Here is a 22,989-nt window from a genome sequence, read left to right on the forward strand (position 1 = left end):
GTTGTTGTATTTTATATATTTTGTCTTTATGCATGTCATTATTACTGACACACACAAACACACACACACACCCGCACATGAACTAAAGTTGCCAGTTAATGTCTTGATGTGATTTGTACGCTTCTGCCTCGACAACTAAACACCATCCTCTTTGTGTGGGTCAGATCATCCGTAAAGTGGACAAGCAAACGGCCCTGCTGGATGCAGACGACCCCGTCTCCCAGCTCCACAAGTGTGCCTTCTACCTGAAGGACACAGAGCGCATGTACCTGTGCCTTTCCCAAGAGAGGATCATCCAGTTTCAAGTGAGTGAGACACTTCCTCCCAATACAACTTCCAATTCAATTTAGTCGCAACCTTCTACTCAAACTACATATCTACCATTCGCCATCATTTTGACCACATACTTGCTGTTAACCAATCAGAATGACCTTTTTAGGAAACGTCTACCTGGATAGTGACCAATTTCTATGATAATGACAGATCTGCAATCTTCAAATTAAAAATTTGTTAGTCAGATCCCACCTGAAAATGGAGGACAAAGCTTGTCGGTGCTCTGTGCTGGTCCCTGTTGCTTGAATAGGTCACAGCCTTTGTTTTTCTAAAAATTTTATTGCCTTGTGATTCCATCTCGGGGAGATGACCGATTTAGAGTGATCCTCATCCTCTAACTGAGTTAATATAATGTTAAGGTGACACGTAATAGGTCCCTCGCTTAGGTGTTCTCTCTCTCAATCTAACTCTACATCAGAGATCACCATAGAGACAACAACTTACCCAGGATACAGCGACAGTCATAACAAACACATCTATATTCATCTACTTATCTACATCTGACGATCAAGCGCTACAGGCTCCCTTTGACGTGTATGTGTGTGTGTGTGTGTCTGCCTCCCCCCCAGGCCACTCCATGCCCAAAGGAACCAAACAAAGAGATGATCAACGACGGAGCGTCCTGGACAATCATCAGCACGGACAAGGCTGAGTACACCTTCTACGAGGGCATGGGCCCCGTCCACTCGCCTGTCACCCCTGTGCCTGTGGTCGAGAGTTTACAGGTTAGAAAGGGACACACACACACACATGGACAGACAGACACACACACGGTTGCACACACACTCCATTCCTATCATAAACAACTATTCGTTCCTCTCGCAGTGCTCCAAAAATATTTGTACACACACGTCCTTTAGACCCTTTACGCCATTCCATCTCAATCTCTTCCTCCGCCAACAAGACATAAACATTTAGACTTGTTGTATTTGTGTGTTTTGTGAAGCTAAACGGTGGTGGGGACGTGGCCATGCTGGAGCTGACGGGACAGAACTTCACTCCAAACCTGAGGGTCTGGTTTGGAGACGTCGAGGCAGAGACCATGTACAGGTACCGACACACCTCCCTGCTCCTTTCAAGTTTGGGCTATCTCAATACTAGGGTTGCAAAATTCCGGTAACTTTCTCCAAATGTCCAGCTTTTCCAGCCAACCGGGATTTCAGAAACACTTCAAATGAAGTCCAACTGAAGATGCTAAGGATGGCGCCGACAAAGATGGTCGCCTCGCTTCGAGTCCTTAGGAAACTATGCAGTATATAAATTTGAGAACAAGGCTACCTAAATTATATCAGCATATTGATCGCACTATGTGTGGGGGTAATACACTCGACCACTCTTACTCTAACTTCCGCGATGCATACAAAGCCCTCCCCGCCCTCCCTTCGGCAAATCCGACCACGACGCCATCTTGCACAAACCGTCTTCTAGGTAGAAACTCAAACAGGATGTACCAGTGACTAGAACCATTCAACGCTGGTCTGACCAATTGGAATCCACACTTCAAGATTGTTTTGATCACATGGACTGGGAAATGTTCCAGGCAGCCTAAGAGAATAACATCGACCTATACGCTGACTTGGCGAGTGAATTTATAAGGAAGTGCATTGGAGATGTACCCGCTGTGACTATTAAAACCTACCCTAACCAGAAACCATGGATGGATGGCGGCATTCTGAACTGAAAGCGCAAACCACTGCATTTAACCATGAAAAGATGTCTGGGAACGCGGCTGAATATGAACAGTGTAGTTATTCCCTCCGCAAGGCAATCAAACAAGCAAAATGCCGGTACAGGGACAAAGTGGAGTCGCAATTCAACGGCTCAGACACGAGACATATGTGGCAGGGTCTACAGGCAATCACAGACTACAAAAAGAAAACCAGCCACATCACGGACACCGACATGAGTAAAACATTTAAACGTGTTAACCCTTGCAAGGCTGCTGGCCCAGACGGCATCCCTAGCCACGTCCTCAGAGCATGCGCATAATAGCTGGTTGGTGTGCATACGGACATATTCAATCGCTCCCTATCCCAGTTTGCTGTCCCCACTGTTAAGTTCTTGTTTTATGTATCCCTATATTTATGTTATTATGGGGCTATCACTCAGTCAAGAGTGCGCATGCGCAGGAAGTCTAGTCGTTGATGGACCTGGCCTTGAGTGTAATGGCTACCTTTGTGGGTGTTCATACGGTATAGTAAACTTTGTTAAACTGGAACCTTGTCTTTGTGTCATTTTGAGTTAACACCCACATGCTTCAAGATGGCTACCATGGTTCCTGTACCCAAAAAGGCAAAGATAACTGAACTGAATGACTATCACCCCATTCTGTCATCATGAAGTGCTTTGAGAGACTAGTCAAGGATCATATCACCTCCACCTTACCTGTCACCCTAGACTCACTTCAGTTTGCATTCCGCCCTAACTGGTCCACAGACGATGCAATCGCCATCACACTGCACACTGCCCTATCCCATCTGGACAAGAAGAATACCTATGTAAGAATGCTGTTCATTGAGTACAGCTCAGCATTCAACACCATAGTGCCCTCCAAGCTCATCATCAAAGTGGAGGCCTCAACCCCGCCTGTGCAATTTGGTCCTGGACTTTCTGACGGGCTGCCCCCAGGTGGTGAAGGTAGGAAACAACATCTCCACCTCTGACCCCCAACACTGGGGCCCCACAAGGGTGCGTGCTCAGCCCCCTCCTGTACTCCCTTTTCACCCATGACTGAGTGGCCATGCACGCCTCCAACTCAATCATCAAGTTTTCAGGTGACAACAGTCGTTAGCTTGATTACCAACAACGACGAGACAGGCTGCAAGGAGGAGGTGAGGGCACTCGGAGTGTGGTTTCAGGAAAACAACCTCTCACTCAACGTCAACAAAACAAAGGAGATGATCTTGGACTATCGCACCTCCCTATTCACATCAAAGGGACAGCAGTGGAGAAAATGGAAATAGGCTGTATCACCGCCTGGTACGGCAACTGCTCCGCCCTCAACCGCAAGGCTCTCCAGAGGGTGGTGCGGTCTGCACAGCGCATCACCGGGGGCAAATTACCTGCCCTCCATGACAGCTATAGCACTCGATGTCTTAACAATATCTTAACCGCCATCGATAAGAAACATTACTGTGCAGCCGTATTCATTGATCTGGCCAAGGCTTTCGACTCTGTCAATCACCATATCCTCATCGGCAGACTCTACAGCCTTGGTTTCTCAAATGATTGTTGGTTCACCAACTACTTCTCTGATAGAGTTCAGTGTGTCAAATCGGAGGGTCTGCTGTCCGGACCTCTGGCAGTCTCTATGGGGGTGCCACAGGGTTCAATTCTTGGACCGACTCTCTTCTCTGTATACATCAATGAGGTCGCTCTTGCTGCTGGTGAGTCTCTGATCCACCTCTACGCAGATGACACCATTCTGTATACTTCTGGCCCTTCTTTGGACACTGTGTTAACAACCCTCCAGGCAAGTTTCAATGCCATTACAACTCTCCTTCTGTGGCCTCCAATTGCTCCTAAATACAAGTAAAACTAAATGCATGCTCTTCAACCGATCGCTACCTGCACCTACCCGCCTGTCCAACATCACTACTCTGGACGGCTCTGACTTAGAATACGTGGACAACTACAATACTTAGGTGTCTGGTTAGACTGTAAACTCTCCTTCCAGACCCATATCAAACATCTCCAATCCAAAGTTAAATCTAGAATTGGCTTCCTATTTCGCAACAAAGCATCCTTCACTCATGCTGCCAAACATACCCTTGTAAAACTGACCATCCTATCAATCCTCGACTTTGGCGATGTCATTTACAAAATAGCCTCCAATACCTTACTCAACAAATTGGATGCAGTCTATCACAGTGCCATCAGTTTTGTCACCAAAGCCCCATATACTACCCACCATTGTGACCTGTACGCTCTCGTTGGCTGGCCCTCGCTTCATACTCGTCGCCAAACCCACTGGCTCCATGTCATCTACAAGACCCTGCTAGGTAAAGTCCCCCCTTATCTCAGCTCGCTGGTCACCATAGCATCTCCCACCTGTAGCACACGCTCCAGCAGGTATATCTCTCTAGTCACCCCCAAAACCAATTCTTTCTTTGGCCGCCTCTCCTTCCAGTTCTCTGCTGCCAATGACTGGAACGAACTACAAAAATCTCTGAAACTGGAAACACTTATCTCCCTCACTAGCTTTAAGCACCAACTGTCAGAGCAGCTCACAGATTACTGCACCTGTACATAGCCCACCTATAATTTAGCCCAAACAACTACCTCTTTCCCTACTTTAATTAATTAATTTATTTTGCTCCTTTGCACCCCATTATTGTTCTACTTTGCACATTCTTCCATTGCAAATCTACCATTCCAGTGTTTTACTTGCTATATTGTATTTACTTTGCCACCATGGCCTTTTTTTGCCTTTACCTCCCTTATCTCACCTCATTTGCTCACATCGTATATAGACTTGTTTATACTGTATTATTGACTGTATGTTTGTTTTACTCCATGTGTAACTCTGTGTCGTTGTATGTGTCGAACTGCTTTGCTTTATCTTGGCCAGGTCACAATTGTAAATGAGAACTTGTTCTCAACTTGCCTACCTGGTTAAATAAAGGTGAAATTAAAAAAATGTCACAGGAAGGAAAAAAAGGTAACCAAAGACAACAACCACCCGAGCCACTGCCTGTTCACACCGCTACCATCCAGAAGGCGAGGTCAGAACAGGTGCATCAAAGCTGGGACCGAAAGACTGAAGAACAGCTTCTATCTCAAGGCCATCAGACTGCTAAACAGCAATCACAAACTCAGAGAGGCTGCTGCCTACATGGAGATACAATCACTGGCAACTTTAACAAATGGACCACGAGTCACTAAACAATGCCACTTTATATAATACCACTTGAATAATGTTTACATGTCTGACATTACTCATATCATATGTATATACTGTATTTTATACCATCTTATGCACCTTGCCTATGCCACTCTGCAATCGCTCATCCATATATTTATATCTTCATATTCTCATTCACCCTTTTAGATTTTTGTGCATTAGGTAGTTGTTGGGGAATTGTTAGATCACTTGTTAGATATTACTGCACTGTCGGAACCAGAAGCACAAGCATTTCGCTAGTCTTGCATTAACATCTGCTAACCATGTGACCAATACAATTTGAACTGAAACTGCTACAAACATTTAATGAGCCTTATCCATGAGATATATGTTTCTGAAAAGGGAACGAGGATGTCCCGATTCAGTCTGACCTCATTAGCCATTGTAAACTGTAAAAGACTAGTTTGACAAACCAGGGGACAGCTTACATAGTAATTGGCTAGTTTATACAATAATGCCATCTTACATTGGTGTGCTTTGATCCAAGTCAAAGCAATGTTCTGAGCCAATTTGTACTAACTGAACAAAATGGAATTTCATTTAGGCTCAGATATTGGCAGTTTCAAAGTACACCCTTCCCGCGATGCCAAACATCCCCGAAGGTACTTTTTCCTTTTCATGTAGAATTTTATAGATTAATTGGCGACCCAGTGTTTATGGCTGCTCCCATGAAGGAAGAGTCTTTAGAACAGATGAAAGAGCTCTATGGTTACCCTGTGATAAACAATAGGGGTCCCGTATGACTATCAGTGTGCCATTCATCCTGGTTGTAAAACGCTACTGGGAGATACTGTGAGTGAAATGTTGAGGTGGCTGTCGGCTGCAGGGTGGTGTGTAAGTGGTCCCAATGTACACTGAGAATGCCACGGTCCCCATTTGACCCATTTGTGTGTGATGTGTGTATCATGGGAGGTTTTACAGGGCTGTTTTTGTACAGGATCTAAGGCACAGCACAGACACTGTGTAAGGTATGAGGGAATATATGGGCCTCCCATAGTGCTTGATGGAAGCATGTTAACCATTGGTATACTTAAGTCGTTTTGTTCTAATCCGTCCCGAAGTACCATGAAAGATAATACTCAACCGACATGTTAGTTGTCAACTGACATGTGGTCATTGCGTTACCTACCTTTTGCCTTTGGTCTACACTGAGGGTATCACAGAGTGAGGGAGTCAACCCAAATATAATTAAATCTGGAGAGCCGAAACCCTCTCTGACTCTTTCTCTCTCTACCTCTGCCCGCAGGTGTGCGGAGAGCATGCTGTGCGTGGTGCCCGACATCTCTGCCTTCCGTGAGGGCTGGCGCTGGGTGCGGCAGCCGGTGCAGGTGCCCGTCACGCTGGTGCGAAACGACGGGATCATCTACTCCACCACACTCACCTTCACCTACACGCCGGAGCCCGGGCCGCGGCCGCACTGCAACGCCGCCGGAGCCATCCTGCGGGCGGGCAGCGACCGCCTGCTCGCGGCTAGCAGCAACATCGCTAACAACAGCGACGCTAACAACACCTACGGCCCCAACGGCTCCAACGCAGGAGTCACGTCCTCTTCCACGGCCGCCACCGTGGTGTCCTAACACACATACACACACACACTTATACACACAATATGCCTTGAGAGCAAAACGTACCACATGGTAAGAAAAAGACTACAAAGTAAACGGACTCTCTAAAAGTGCTGCATATTGATTTTGGATACAAGAAAAGAAGCTGAAATAGGAAATTGGTCGGACAAAAGGGAGGAAGAGGAGGAATTCGAAGGAAAGAACGATGTCAAAAGTTGTCAACCAACGGAAATAAGAGAAACTGTGCGGAACTCCTCACCGCTACCATCTTGTCTCTGGTGTTGGAGCTGTGGAATTAAGTTCCTATTGGCTCAGAGTACCAGCGCCTTTGACGGCCATAAGAAAATCGATACCACAACAGCGATGCATCTGCCACATGTATAAAATGTTAACATAAAAGGATAGTTTTTGTGCTCCCCCCCTCCCTCCGATCATTTTTTTCCTCCTTTGTTTTTATATGTTGCGTTAGTTTGTATGTTTCTGTAAAGGGGGCGAGATGTATCGTTGTTGGAGTGAGGATTGGGTATAGAGGGACACATATAAAAACGTGATGACGATAACAGTTTTTATGGACCAAGGATCTCGTATAAGCTTTAGTAAAGGTACATTTTCTCCATACCTTTTTTTGTATGAAATATATAGTACACTTTTGTTACCAAATAGTTTCTATTCTCACCCTCCTAGCTTTGGCCTTTTTTTTGGGGGGGCCAAATCCCGACCTGGCTTGTGTATTATAGCTACCCTTATCTCCGTCAAACGCCTGCTCCCCCCCGGTCTTTTGGACGGAACGTTCAATCTTTGATACTTTGCTCTTAAAAAAAAAAAAGACAAAAGTCTGGGGATTTCTTTTTGTTTTGTTTACCTAACCGAAGGTTCGGTTTGTGTTAGGAAGTGACCTCCGCAGGCCTAATTTTGGATTCTCATTAGTTTATATGAAGTCTTTAAAAAGAAAAGCTTTAAGCAATGCCTCTGCCTTGTCTGAAATACTCTCTGTGTGCTACTAGCTATGTTTCCTTCGGAAATTACATGTCTGTACATCACACAAGGAGCCATAGCGAAGTCCGCAGAATTCTTCCATTGTATTTCAAACTTTTTAAAAACTCGACTTCCACTACCAGTTACAAAATAGTTTCTCATTTCCACATACATTTTATGATTCTAGTCATCAAATTGAAAAGGTAGCCTTAGAACTTTAGATTTACTGTGCACACAGTCAGAAGAAATCGTGTCATATATCCCATGTTGAGATCATGCCGATGTATTGGTCGCCACAGAAGTATCTGACAACGTCTTGAAATCTGTCAGTCCGTATACTGTCTCACCAGGCCTTGGTGTCTTCCTGTGTATAGTTCTCGTGGTATTTAAAACTTCCATTGTTTTGAGAAAACAGAAAAGACAGACACTTCCAATTTGATGTGGCCTTTACCGCTAACTTAAATGTCAAAGAGAACCGATACCCTTCCAACGACCTGCCCTTTCCATTTACGTAACTTCCAAGAACCTGTGTGTTGCAAAAACAGTCTGTCTGTCTTATCACCACTTGTTAAGTTGTTTCATTGGACTATATTACCCATAATGCAATCCATCTGCCACTGCTCCAAAACCACATTGTCAGCCTTCTGGAAGATTTGTGGGCCTTTTTAAGGATAATATTAACTCTGTTCAGTGTACAAGTACAACACTTATATAAATGATGTACTTTATTATCACAGTGCCATGCTTTCTCCATTTTGGCATGGATACATTGTCTTGTGAGGGCTTTGAGCTCCTCTGTTTGGCCTCCTAAAAGCCTTTTAACTAACGTCCTGTTGTTTTTGACCTTACACAACAATTACATGTACATTGTAAAACTCGCTTTCTGAAAGTAGCCACACTCACCGGCTATATTTATGTTGATCAAGTCTCCAGTTAGAATTAATAAGGCCTTCTAGATGTGTGTCTGTGTTATTGAATATGTGTATTTGGAAAAACGTACAGCAATATTGTACAGGTCATGTCGTCGTGTCTCTTTGGGTTTGTCTGCCTGACCACTAGTTCACCAGCCTGTGCGTGCGTGTGTGTGTGTGTGTGGTGGTGGGGGGGGTTGTGTGTGTGTGTGTGTGTGTGTGTGTGTGTGAGAGTGAGTGTGTGTGAGAGCGAGTGTGTGTTTGGCTCCTCTGTGTAGTCTAACAATGGATCAGTGAGTGAGACTCGCTCCATTTCAAAATGTGGTTGGGTGGGTGGGTGCGTGGATACGTACACCGTTTTATGTTCCAAACAATCAATGCTCTTGTAAAGATGGACTTTGAAGATTGTTTGGGTCCCGCGCCATCTTCCGACTTGATCCAAATATAAAACAAGTGATTGTTTCTCTCTCATTGTTGGAAATAATATGTGGATCAACAAAATTTAAAAAAAGAAAAAGGCAATACTTTGATCATAGTATTACAGTGGAACTGTATATACTTCCGGGAAGAACTATGATGCTTTAACTTGAATGTCTGCTTATTAATTAAGAATTATTTCTGGCCAATGTCATTCATGTACCCATTTAACAGTCATTCCCCTTTAATAATAGGGAGCAAAAAACTGCTCTATTTACCCCCCCAAAAAAATGCAAACTTAAGGTATGCTTTTTTCCCCCCTTCCTAATTTAGATTCTTCCCGCCCCTTCTATTTTTCCAGCCATTGATGTTAATGTAAACAGTGTAATAATATTGATATTATTTTAAATTATTGGTATAAAGTTTCCCCCCTTGTCTTATTTAATGTCAAAGAAATAAGTGCATTATTGCCCTTGCTGCCTAGTTTGGCCTGGGTTGTCAATTTACAAAAGGTCGGTCCAGCAACAGTTGTACTTTTTCTAATGAATTAAAGCATGGGTGTATCAACCTAAATTGAACATTTTGTAGCATCAAACCAACATGAGCTTTGTCACTAATCACCTTAATATGGACTTTTTTTTACACAACAAAGAGAAATGCTACTGGCCTTTCTTAACCCTTTACTCTATTGTGATATGTTAATAAGGTGGTCACCAAATATGTTTGGGTTTTGCGCAGTGTTTTCATTGTGCCCGTTTCAGCTGGTAGAGGCGAGCTTATCTCTTAGATATCAAAGTGAGTTTGGGAACGCCTCTCTAATGCCTAAGGCGTCCTCCAGTCAGTCGACCTGTCATTCTGCTTGTGTTATTATATTTCTGTTTCGATACTTTCTGTTGTCTCTCTGGGCTCCACCCTGCCTGCTCCTTACGTTTCTCACTGATGCCCGAGTGAGTTTGGAAGGAAGTGGCATTGCGCTGCATCTCTTAAACAGTGGAAGGGTCGTGCGTATTCTCATATCTCTCTTTGATCCTCTTTGCTGGGTCATGTTCAGTAGGCGGGAAATGGAATGAAATGTTTGCAACGGTGTGCCCTAATGAACATGACACTGGTTGAACGGTTTACATGTACTCTATAGAACAGTGGAGGCATGGCGGATTGGAGCAGGAGGAGAGGGTGGGTCCAGAGAACCAACTATTATGGTCAAGAAGCGCATCAGTGCTCCCCTTCCTCAGGTTTCACTCAACAAGGGGAAGGCAGCTCTCCCCCCCTACAGGGGGTGGAATGTTGTTACGTGGCTTTTTATTATCTGAGCAAACTTTAGCAACATGGTAACTAAAGCTCACCCAGCAAAATACAAAATATTCTCCAACTTGTGTGATGCTTTTTGAAAATACTGTATACACACCGGTTTTCATTTTTCGGTCAGTCCATATGGTTTGTTTTGTTCTTCCAAAAGCAGCTGTTGTTTTTTGTTGTTGTAACGAGCTCTGAACAATGTATGTATGTATGTATCCTCTAATATACCAAATGTCTTTTTATAACGTAGATTTCTCATGCACTGCTAAACGAAACAGGACAGAGCGAGAGGCAGCTGTAAATAAATGAAAAGGCGTGTTGGAGCAGCCTTTCCTCTGTTGCACTCGGCCTGACATTCTCCCCAAGACTATTGGCTGGCTGCACTATGAAGTGCTTTACGCTTCTCTCCGTCTCTCCTCTGTCTGTGTACGTACATTTTGACTTTCCCTCTCATCCCTTTACACTCTTAGCTCTGTACGCTTGGCTTTGCTGCAGTCTGTTTTCTTACCCTTCCTTTCCTTTCTTTTTCCCCCTCACACACTGTCTCTCTCTCTCCTTTCTCACACACTCTCTCTCTCTCTCTGTGTGTAATGTTGTAATGTTAAGCAGAGTGTCTGTCTGGTAGTATACTCAGTGCTTAAAGGGTTGCCGATGGTAGAAACCTGTGCATTCTCACACACTCTCTCTCTCTCTCTGTGTGTAATGTTGTAATGTTAAGCAGAGTGTCAGTCTGTCAGTGTGGTAGTATACTCAGTGCTTAAAGGGTTGCCGATGGTAGAAACCTGTGCAGTTTGTAACATTTTAGCAATAACGTGAAAACAAGGGGACTGTTTGTTTCAGTTTTTTGTACATATTGCAGTTCCAGTTCATGCTCAAATCCATATGTCATTAAAAAAAAAATTACTTGCAATATTGGCATAAAAAAATCAAGAAATAAAAAGTGACAGAATTATGTGTGAAATTAAACGTGTCGTTAACTATATGTATTTTTATGTTCGAGGACCTCAAGTATGCAAAAAAAAATGGTAATATCCTCATAAAGGGCTGACTTAAACAGGCAGTTTGAACAGTAACAAAGCAGACACCCCGCCACTGATTTGGTAAACATCTCAGGGATGGGGAAATGTAACCATGCTTTTGAGGCCATAGTGTTTTTAAATTATATTTTTTACAGTTTCATTGTTTACAAACAAAGGAGCAAAACAAGTTTATATTTTGGGTTCTGATGGCGTACGACAGTCGAATTCAGCTCGTGAGGCATCTACAAGTTATATTCTTCAAGAATCAATGGGTGTATCATTCATTTAAATGTCTAAAACTGGATGGAGCAACTGCAGATTGTCCCCTTTTAAGCACAGCAAATAGTCCGTCTGTGAAGTAACACCACTCTGCATTTGTTTGTACAACCTGTGCCTCTGAACCAGCTCAGAGGTGAGTGTTTGTTTATGCTTCTCATGAGCTTAGTCTCCAAGAACCACTCGCCCTTGCAGTGTAAGCAAGTGCAATCCATCGGCACCTTCTTACTCAGGGATTTGAAAGGGCACTATATACTTTTAATATTCAATTTCCTTTTTCGGGTTATGTATTCCAATGCAAGTCTGATAGCAATTTACCTTAGAGAGCAATGCTAAAACTATACAATTAAAATTGACTTAATGCTGCAAGAAAACAAGGTAAAAAAGAAAACGACACAGTATGTTACATTTGCGCTGCAGTATATTTTACAACCCAAGTCAACAGAGACCAGGTGGGGTGTGATTGACAGGTAGTGCCGGGAAACATCTCTTTGAAGTAGGGGAACAGACAGGTGCACAGTCCCACACCTCGATAAGGCGACGAGTCATGTCACCCACAGTACTACATGTGGCACAACGATGAAAAAGCACGCTGACTGGGTCAAGAAAGAGAAAACACGACGGTTTTGTACGCTAATGACTTGTTTTAGAGCGTGGCACTGTGCTACAAGGCTAGGACACAAAATAATGCGCAACTGCCTGGAATGGCAGTGATTTAAGTCAGGAAGTGTTTACACATTTGTTGCACTGCCTGTAAAAGGAGGTCACAGAGGTATGGGAAGTTATGGGTATGGAGGGGGGGGCAGTACTGAATGTAAACCTCTTTGCCGTGGACATGACCTAGCCATGTTCTCTCACGGTCCCTGTGAATGCAGCATATAGGGTGGTACTGTATACGTCAGAGTTTTAATCAGGTGCCACCATTCCTCAGTCTTTTATAGTTTGTTTACCGTTAGTTCTTTTAAAGTCGTATCATCATCTCCTTGTTAAAAACTCTGGCTGATTTTCTCAGTTTCATGAAGTCAACATGCTATGGTTAGATTATCCTGTCTTCGCAATGGCGGCAATATTATCATCGACTCTTTCACTGGGATCCTCTCAATACATACACGGGGTGTAAAAAAACATGAGGATAACCTTCCTAATATTGGGTTGCACCCACATCTCCACTCAGGACAGCCTCAATTCGTCTGGGCATGGACTCTACAAGGTGTCGAAAGCGTTCCCAAGGGATTCTTCCCATAGTTGTGTGAAGTTGGCTGGATGTCCTTTTGGTGGTGGACCAGTCTTGATACACAAGGGAAACTGTTGAGCATGAAACTACCATACTACTATGCCCCATTCAAAGGACTGTAACCTTTTATTTAACTAGGCAAGTCAGTTAAGAACAAATTCTTATTTACAATGACGGCCTAACCCTTCCAAACCCGGAGGATGCTCAGCCAATTATGCGCCGCCCTATGGACTCCGAATCACGGCCGGATGTGATACAGCCACAATCCATGTCTCAAGGCTTAAAAATGATTCTTTAACCTGCCTTGTCCACTTCATCTACACTGATTGGAGTAGATTTAACAGGTGACATTGAATAAGGGATCATAGCTTTCACCTGGGTTATGGAAAAGGCAGGTGTTCCTAATGGTTTGTATACTCAGTGTACATGTCCACTCTCACAGGCACGGGGACTTTGAAGTGGAAAGAAGGCATGACCTTAACAGAGACCAAAATCTCATGGTACAGTGGGTTGGTGGGGGGGGGCACACACTTTGGACAGGCCACTCTGCCTTCATGACCACTACCTACTTCTGACTGGTCGATGATGGCAAAGGAAGCTATGCCTGAGCGGAGCCACGGATACTACTGTATGTGAAGCGCGTGCTATTACCACTGGATGGCGTGTGCCCGTTCTCTGCGCTCCTCATCCCTCCTCTTCCTCCCCCTCTGTCCCTGTCCCGATCCTACTCCCAGCCCCCCTCCTGACCCCACCGCCCTTGGGGCAGCTACAGCAGGTGAAGGTGGACAGAATCCCTTGGCGGAAACGGTTATTCATGAAGCAGTATATAATGGGGTTGACACAAGCCGAGGTGTACGACAACAGGTGGATGAAGGATATCGGCGCCCCCGATAGGAGCTTGTCGGCAGAGCGGCGGTCGAAGGCCCTCCAGGCATTAGCTGCAAACACGGGTGTCCAGCAGAGCAAGAAGAGACAGACGATGACCAGGAGCATGCGGATCACGCGCTTCTTAGCCATCAGGTTAGAGGTGGAGCTGTTGCTGCACACACGGCTCAGCGTGGACTTAGCGCTGCCCGTGCTGTCTCTGATTTTGATGGTCACATTAGGGCTGTGGGTCGACAGAGGGCTCTGGAGGTGGGCAAGCTCGCCCTTCTTGGCAGGCTGGAGGTAGCAGCCGTCGTTGTCGCTGGGTTTGATGCTGCCCGTGCTGCACTGTCTGTCTGTGATGGATCATAACAGCAGATATGAATACAAATGAACATGAACGAAAATGGCATTTCCCTAAATAACAATTACAAATGATAAAGCTGGATATAATAATGATAAGGAAATCATCTCTGCGAGAGATATTAAACATAGACATGAATAATGTCCCTGTACAAATTGGATTTACCAAAGATTAGCCAATTGTACATGATTGCCAATAAGGTTGCCACAAAATGTAGATGACATGATGGCCAGAGCTGCATGTTTTCAAGAGGCCAGTTGAGGTAAACGTACCTCTGCTGGACTTCCTGTTGGTCATCTCAAACTTAATGCCCCTGTAGAGCTCAAGGGAGATGAGCCCATAGGCTGTCATCATCACGACCCCAGGGACCAGGAAGAGGAGCAGCAGCAGGGACACGTACCTGGGAGGAACAACAGGTCCATGGGGTCACCAGATTGGTCAAAAGCAGGTAAGTGTGCGTTCAGTATATCAAAGTGTTCCGACCTGACAGAGAACAGCTTTCTGAGCTCAACAATGACCTACCTCCTCATTGCTAAGTATATATCTAACAGATCAACAACATCACTGAATTAGATACTTTAACCCCCAAAAAGTAAGACATGAATTTAATTTAATATTTTGAGCAGACTTCTCCATTATTTACAGAGAAAATCACCTAACGGCTGAAACCTCTCTTTGTGATGGTGGACAGACGAAAAAAGTATCTCATCTCTAAAGTATCTCTCCTCTCACCAGGACTGCTGGATGACATCACTGGGCCAGACCAGGCGGCACATGTTGCCTGTGCTGTTGTTAACCCGGGTGAAGGGCACCAGAGTGCTGGAGATGGGGTAGGGCAGCATGAGCAGGAAGCTCACCACCCAGGTGGCAGAGATGACCTTGGCAGCGTGGGACTTGGTTTGCCAGGTACGGGAGGTCAAAGGGTTACAGATTGCACTGTAGCGCTCCAGAGAAATGGCCACCAGGTTGAAGGTAGAGACACTCACCGAGATACCTGGAGGGATGACAACGAATAACGGTCCTTGATACCACACGAGTATAGATTCTGATTAATAGATCGATAACAAACAAGCATGTAGCCTACATTAGCATGTTGTACTGCAATGATTTTGTACGGCTAAATATTTTAGTGTACAGTGTAGTAAATATGTATGTAAAATGTTAGTTATTAATATAGAAATATGTAACAGTGTCGTAGATATGTATAATCTCAATGTAGCCTCGTGTGATTGTGATTTGGAGGCTTGCCAGACCAGGTTAAGGTGACAATTCGAGGGATAATCTGTAGTTCAAACAGCAAGGCATTTACCCTGCCGCTGTTTCGGTAAACAGCTGAAGAATAGGGCTGGAGAAATATAACCAATCTCAAATTCATAGACAGAGTTATGGATGACCATCCATGATAGCCACATAATAATGTAAACTGTGTTTTAAGGCTATACAGTGTTTGTTTACAATCACATTGTTTACAAACAATGGAATTAAAGAAGTTTATATTTTGGGTTATGTTGGAATCCGACAGAACTAAGCGAATGAGGAATTTATAAATGATAGAAACAGTACCCTCCATAATTATTGGGATGGGCAAGGTTTTCTTCTTATTTTGTCTCTATACTCCAAAAGTTTGGATTTTAAATCAAACAATGACTATGAGGTTAAGTGCAAACTGCCAGCTTTAATTTGAGGGTATTTTCATCCATATCGGATGAACCATTTAGAAATGACAGCACTTTTTGGACATAGTCCCCCTATTTTAGGGGAGGAAAGGTATTGGGACAAATTCACTTATGTGTATTAAAGTAGTAAAAAGTGAAGTATTTGGTCCCATATTCATAGCACGCAATGACTACATCAAGCTTGTGACTACTAATTTGTTCGATGCATTAGCTCTTTGTTTTGGTTGTGTTTCAGACTATTTTGTGCCCAATAGAAATGAATGGTAAACAATGTACTGTGTCATTTTGGAGTCACTTTTATTGTAAATAAGATTAGAATATGTTTCTAAGCATTTCTACATTAATGTGGATGCTGCCTAGATTATAGATAATCCTGAATGAATTGTGAATAATGACTTTACGAGCGTGTAGAGACAGAGCAGTAGGCTAACATATGGAATTGTTTTAAGATGGTCATGCCATGGATAATTTAGTCATTTGATTTAGAATTTTAGGACCCCTTTACGTAAAAATAATATATACAAAACAAATATTTGATAAAATATTGAATTTGGCCTTTACTACTATAGCCCATAGAAACGCATTGGATAACACATAAATGGCAAAAAATATATAGTCAAAAAATGTATCATAAGGAGTAAGGTTTTGAGGTGTCTGTCCAATATCTAGAATATATAAGAAAGCTCAGGAAATATTTGATGGCACATATTTAACCCCTTAGTTTTGTGGCAACAAAAATAACTTTGTGGCACTTGCAAAATCGAGAACACCATCATGTTCGTGAGTCTCCCCTTTCCATAGAGTGGTCAAAATAGTTTTTTAGGCGAAACCGTTCAGACGTTTTCATGAGAAACGATTTTTGGGATGGTCAGATAAATACCGGTGTAGCTCGGCCACCTTCCACCGCAGACGTGGAAGGCCGACATAGGTCGGATTTGATGGTTTGAGACGCAGCCCATGCAAAGAAAATCGTACATTTATGGATTTTCATGGGGATTTAAAAAAATGTATTGTTACTTAGATTGACGCACGAGTGCATCAATAGACTCTTCAGGATTAACCAGTGGAAGTTAACAAACTTACAGAGTAATAGTAACAACGGCACATCTCAATAAATGCACATTACCGTGGATATACCGGTGTATTTCACGTTAAACTCTGACAGATGAGTTATTCATCTCTACTGACATGGCCGTGATCTCACCGCACACGGATCCCGAACAAACAGTGTGAACTATCTAACTACTAACAAATACCACGATAGAAAATGTTCCCGAAGGCAATAACGAAAAAATAAATCCAGCTAATACAAATGCATATACCTAGGATTTATCCATACAATATCTAGGCAGGAAATATTGTTGAAAAACAATGGAACTACAAGAGCACTTGAAGATACAGCTATGCATCGAGCTACTGTATCTGGAACCTATATTTCCATACAACGTCCAGACATAAAGTTCAATGAAATGTTTTCAACAAGATATGAACCATGAGAAGAGTACAGCCTTGACTTTAAATGCCTCTAGAGAATGGATCCTCAACTATATAGCTTTATTGATATTTCTATGCCTGAGAGTCTAAAGTTATTGTTTTTTTGACAAGTGTCTCAAACATCACTCTTCTCCCATGTTATTTTTCTTCCTCTTATTGCCTTGTGGCCTGGACCTTTTCTGCTCAGAATAAATGGCTCCTTAAATCAGGAGGCAGGGCCAGTACGTTCACAGCCCGGGCGGCGGGAAGGCAACAAGGGAACGCAGCCACGGCTATAGCCATCAAATTACTTTATTTGGTGTCACTTCACACCAGGCACCAGGTCAGAGCCTAAATGGAGGTGGTATTGGCTCAATGGATTCTGGCATCTGCTTCGTTGTTGATTCTCCATGATTAGCCTACAGCCCACTCCAATGTGTTCATGGTAGGTCGGTGAGTGAGTGGCTGAAGCTGAAAGGAATCTTCCTATGTGGCTATGTGGACAGAACCTACTGTACTCACTCCCCTTACTTGACCCTTTGAAATGAGTGACAGCAGTGTAGTAGACAATAACAAGATAAGACCACTATTAACAATGCAGCACAGAAGATGACAAGATTATGTAAACACATCCTATTGCAATAACACAGAAATCCCTAAGAGACAAACACACTACATGGTCATGGAGACCTGGGCCCGTATCCACAAAGCATCTCAGAGTAGGAGTGCTGATCTAGGATCTATCCATATAATCTTATTCTTTATGATCTATAAGGTAAAACTGTTCCTAGGTCAGTACTCCTACTCTGAGACGCTTTGTGAATACGGGCCCAGGTCAGGACCCGTGTACAGTACACCGACAGGACTCACCCATGAAGTACATGGCCACCTTGCAGATGCCCGAGCCGAACACAAAGTCCCTCATGAGGTTGGGGATGAGGGTGAAGGGCATGCAGAAGAGGCAGAGCATCAGGTCGCTGGCGGCCAGGGAGAGCAGGAACAGGTTGGTGACTGTGCGCATGTGGCGGTTCCTCACCAGCACAGCGATGATCAGGCTGTTACCCAGCACGCTGACCAGGAAGATGAGGCAGTAGAGGAAGATGCGCACCGTCTGGTTCAAATCTATAAGGAGGAGAGAAAGACAGTCAGCATCATTGTTCTTATAATTGCCATTATCATCAGACGTCATCATCACCAAGACCATCAGCTTCATCATTGTTTTTATTGTCATCGTCAATGTTATCGTTATTATCAACATCATCTTCTTAATCATTATCATCAATATTATCAGACAATTATTATCATAAACATTATCATCATCATTATTATTAAGATCATCATCACCATCATTATCCATATTAGCATTACCTTCAAATAATCAATTTTAGGTATATCTGTTTTCAATGACATGGCCCTAGTTGTGTAAAGAGGGTGAAATTAATTTATCCTAATTCGATTGTAAAATATTCTATAATACAGTTGAAGTCAGAGGTTTACATACACCTTAGCCAAATACATTAACTCAGTTTTTCACAATTCCTGACATTTAATCCTAGTAAAAATTCCATGTCTCAGGTCAGTTAGGATCACCACTTTATTTTAAGAATGTGAAATATCAGAATAGTAGTAAAGATTATGATTTATTTCAGCTTTTATTTCTTTCATCACATTCCCAGTGGGTCAGAAGTTCACATACACTCAATTAGTATTTGGTAGCATTGCCTTTAAAATTGTTTAACTTGGGTCAAACATTTTGGGTAGCCTTCCACAAGCTTACCACAATAAATTGGGTGAATTTTGACCCATTCCTCCTGACAGAGCTGGTGTAACTGAGTCAGGTTTGTAAGGCCTCCTTGCTTGCACATGGTTTTTAGTTCTCTCCACAAATGTTCTATATGATTGAGGTCAGGGCTTTGCGATGGCCACTCCAATACCTTGACTTTGTTGTCCTTAAGCCATTTTGCCACAACTTTGGAAGCATGCTTGGGGTCATTGTCCATTTGGAAGACCCATTTGCAACCAAGCTTTAACTTCCTGACTGATGTCTTGACGTTGCTTCAATATATCCACATCATTTTCCTTCCTTATGATGCCATCTATTTTGTGAAGTGCACCAGTTCCTCCCGCAGCAAAGCACCCCCAAAACATGATGCTGCCACCCCCGTGCTTCACGGTTGGCATGGTGTTCTTCAGCTTGCAGTCCTCCCCCTTTTCCCTACAAACATAACGATGGTCATTATGGCCAAACAGTTCTATTTTTGTTTCATCCGACCAGATGACATTTCTCCAAAAAGTACAATCTTTGTCCCCATGTGCAGTTGCAAACCCTAGTCTGGCTTTTTTTTATTGCGATTTTGGATCAGTGGTTTCTTCCTTGCTGAGCGGCCTTTCAGGCTATGTCGATATAAGACTCGTTTTACTGTGGATATAGATACTTTTGTACCTGCTTCCTCCGGCATCTTCACAAGGTCCTTTGCTGTTGTTCTGGGATTGATTTGCACTTTTCGCACCAAAGTACGTTAATCTCTAGGAGACAGAACCCGTCTCCTTCCTGAGCGGCATGATGGCTGCGTGGTCCCATGGTGTTTATACTTGCGTACTATTGCTTGTACAGATGAACGTGGTGCCTTCAGGAGTTTGGAAATTGCTCCCAAGGACGAACCAGACTTGTGGAGGTCTACAATTGGTTTCTGAGGACTTAGCTGATTTCTTTTGATTTTCCCATGATGTCAAGCAAAGAGGCACTGAGTTTGAAGGTAGGCCTTGAAATACATCCACAGGTGCACCTCCAATTGACTCAAATGATGTCAATTAGCCTATCAGAAGCTTCTAAAGCCATTACATACTTTTCTGGAATTTTCCAAGCTGTTTAAAGGCACAGTCAACTTAGTGTATGTAAACCTCTGACCCACTGGAATTGTGATACAGTGAATTCTAAGTGAAATAAGTTGTTGGAAAAATGACTTGTGTCATGCACACAGTAGATGTCCTAACCGATTTGCCAAAACTATAGTTTGTTAACAAGAAATTTGTGGAGAGGTTGAAAAACTTGTTTTACTGACTACAACCTAAGTGTATGTAAACTTCCGACTTCAACTGTACATTTTTTCTCAATCATGTACAATCATTTTTTGGAATAACGTTGCTGATTTTCAAAACAGAGTCCACAAGACACAGAACTCTGTGGCCTTTTGCAACAAAGTAAATGGCTTCTCAAAACATAAATACAATCATCAAGACTATAATTTACTGTCAAAATTGCAAATACATTCATCAAAAGAACACAAGTGCCTGCAAATAGATTAATGCAATCATACTTATCTCTTGGATCCAAGCTGACAAAACAAAAAATTAGTCTGTCTTTCAAAAATCCCAGTAGATCAATATGTTTTCTTTGCTGTCAATAAATCATGATGATCAAAATTGGAAGTACAACTATCCAAAGGTACAGAGTTAAGGGCAATTACTCTCCTTTAATGCACATTTCACACACATCAAATCAAATATTACTGATAAAAGAAATTGCATGACAAATAAGCACATTGTGTGCATGATTCATTAATCGGTCCAATCACAATTGCATGTATTCAACACGTAGGCTCGTTTGCTCATAGTTTTTGTTGACTTTCCATTGGCACACAAACACAATACACAGTAGAAATAAGGCAAGGCGAATACAATGGAGGAAAAACACAACTGATATGAATATATAGGCCTCAATACACACTAAAGCAAAGCTCTACGATGGTAGGGCACAATGTCGGAGATGATGACTTCGGAGTATAGCAAAGTTTCTTAGAAGTAACCCAACTTCATTCTCTGCATATCTGCAATATTGTGAAATAAAATGATTCGACAGCCCCACTGCCTAGATCTTTCCCTATATTGTACATGGTAAGACACTGATGAGGTGATTTTAAGCATGTTGTGCAGTAGCATTTACTGATGAACACAATTGAACACATTCTCTTGTGATGAAAACAATGTGTTAATATTCTGTGAACTAAACACAGGCTTAAAAGTGAGTTTAAAAAAAAAATGCACTGATGACATTTGTATTTAAAATTCTGCAGAATGTGGTCTAAAATATGCAAGTCAGGTACAAAGGAAAGAAAATTACCAGAAGTTCTGTAAATGTAGGCTATTAGCATTTGGTCATTGCTGTACTACAGGCCAATATATAGATAGGTTACGTTTCAACACAGATCCCCAAATAGCTTTTACACAATTGAGAAAAACTTTAAATATAAATGCTTGTTCCTTATGGATTATTTTAGAACTACCGTTAGTAGGCTAAAGGCAATTAATCTGTAATTCAGTTGGAGTCCGTTCTGGTTGGCTGCATTACTCAGGGGAAGAATGTGTGCAAATGTGGGGTTTGAATTAGCAAAATATTGGATTCATAGTATAGCCTATCAGCTCCGCCTAATTTCAATGAGAATTCAGAGAACATTTCAGTCAATGTAACACTAAGACCTACTGTAGCCTTTCAGACAACTACGTGTTGACCTGATACTAAGTTGTAATCGTGTGTTAATTCATTAATGTCAAAAATGTAATTATGATATTCACTCCATCCAAGCAGAGGAGCCGAAAGAACGCATGCTATTTCAACCGCGCGTAAATGCATCGTTTGGGGTGTCCAAAGGGTCGCTCTCAATGCGCAGGTTCGCATAATAATAACAATAAAAAGGTTACTAACATTTTGAAATATGGATGATTTGGGACAAAATGCATTTTCGCAGGTTTGTGTAACAGACCGGAGGGGGGAGTGTTATGACTTTAAAATAAAACGGTTTCATGATTTAAAAATAAAACATGCTACATTTTTAACACTTTGCATCAATATCTCCACTAAAAACATGTTTATTTTGATTTAAAATATATATACAATTAGACAATGACCTTTTGTCAATTTAACTTCCCCCACATGTATGATTATCATTTGGATTGGTTACCTTTCGGTTCCGGCCGCGTCTGGCTTTCATCGTCGCACTCCGACACATTCTTGATTCCAAAGTCACATAATATCTTATAAAGATTAGTGGAGTTTTTGAGCATATCATGCAATGTAAATGTCTCCATTTGAGCTTTTCTATGTTATTTTGTCTGATGCATAAACTGAAATGAGGTTATGCAAAGGAACCCATTCCGTACAAACTTGATATTATGTCTGCAAATCACTTCCCAAATGTCATGTTCATATTCTCCAGAAGTTTGCATGACCCCATTTGTTTGATGCAAAATTATTATCCAGCTTTCAACGAAATTGACGGGTATCAGTCAGTGAGCAAAAATTATTGACTTCAAGCGTCTGCTGCATGCACATTTTGTTGTGCTCCAGCACTTCAATGTTGGATATGAGAAATATAACAGTATGGATGGGTGGATAGAGAACTCCGGTCTCTAAGAGAGCCCGCCTCTCGAGCCCATGGTCATGCAAGTGAAACAGCAGCCGCAACAATTTTAAAGGATTTTTGTAGGCTTACAGTGATTTTGTTTTAGTCTGTTGTATAGACTATTTAAGTGACATATTTCAAGAATACCACGTCTAGGTTTTCACCAAAAATAAAATAGTTTTAGATTTGTTATGAACAAAAAAAAATCTATGAGATGTAATTTATTGCTCACATGTGAGGGATAATAGGCTGTCATTATGGTACTGGACAGAGGCTCACCTGAT

At 42.4% G+C, this 22,989-nt stretch overlaps 2 protein-coding genes across 3 annotated transcripts in view; one reads left to right on the forward strand and one right to left on the reverse strand.

Moving 5' to 3' along the window:
• The window catches only part of rbpjb (recombination signal binding protein for immunoglobulin kappa J region b), an 86,972-nt gene extending 75,606 nt beyond the window's left edge, over positions 1 to 11,366 (forward strand). For both annotated transcript variants that reach the window (XM_065025559.1, XM_029674814.2), the window contains 4 exons: positions 165 to 305; positions 903 to 1,058; positions 1,280 to 1,383; positions 6,483 to 11,366. In XM_065025559.1, the coding sequence (XP_064881631.1) occupies positions 165 to 305; positions 903 to 1,058; positions 1,280 to 1,383; positions 6,483 to 6,813 (732 nt within the window). In that variant the 3' untranslated portion in view covers positions 6,814 to 11,366. The remainder of the gene's footprint in view (positions 1 to 164; positions 306 to 902; positions 1,059 to 1,279; positions 1,384 to 6,482) is intronic.
• Positions 11,367 to 13,526: 2,160 nt separating this feature from the next.
• LOC115138915 (cholecystokinin receptor type A-like) lies at positions 13,527 to 22,657 on the reverse strand. Its single transcript, XM_029676097.2, has 5 exons — positions 22,265 to 22,657; positions 18,177 to 18,428; positions 14,890 to 15,151; positions 14,430 to 14,557; positions 13,527 to 14,149 (listed from the first exon to the last, which is right to left on the reverse strand). Exons 1-5 carry the CDS (start codon positions 22,389 to 22,391, stop codon positions 13,614 to 13,616), a joined length of 1,305 nt encoding a protein of 434 aa, XP_029531957.2. The 5' UTR covers positions 22,392 to 22,657; the 3' UTR covers positions 13,527 to 13,613.
• Between the last annotated feature and the right edge of the window lie 332 nt (positions 22,658 to 22,989).

Source organism: Oncorhynchus nerka, linkage group LG12 (assembly GCF_034236695.1).
Source record: "Oncorhynchus nerka isolate Pitt River linkage group LG12, Oner_Uvic_2.0, whole genome shotgun sequence".
NCBI classification, from domain to species: Eukaryota; Metazoa; Chordata; class Actinopteri; order Salmoniformes; family Salmonidae; genus Oncorhynchus; species Oncorhynchus nerka.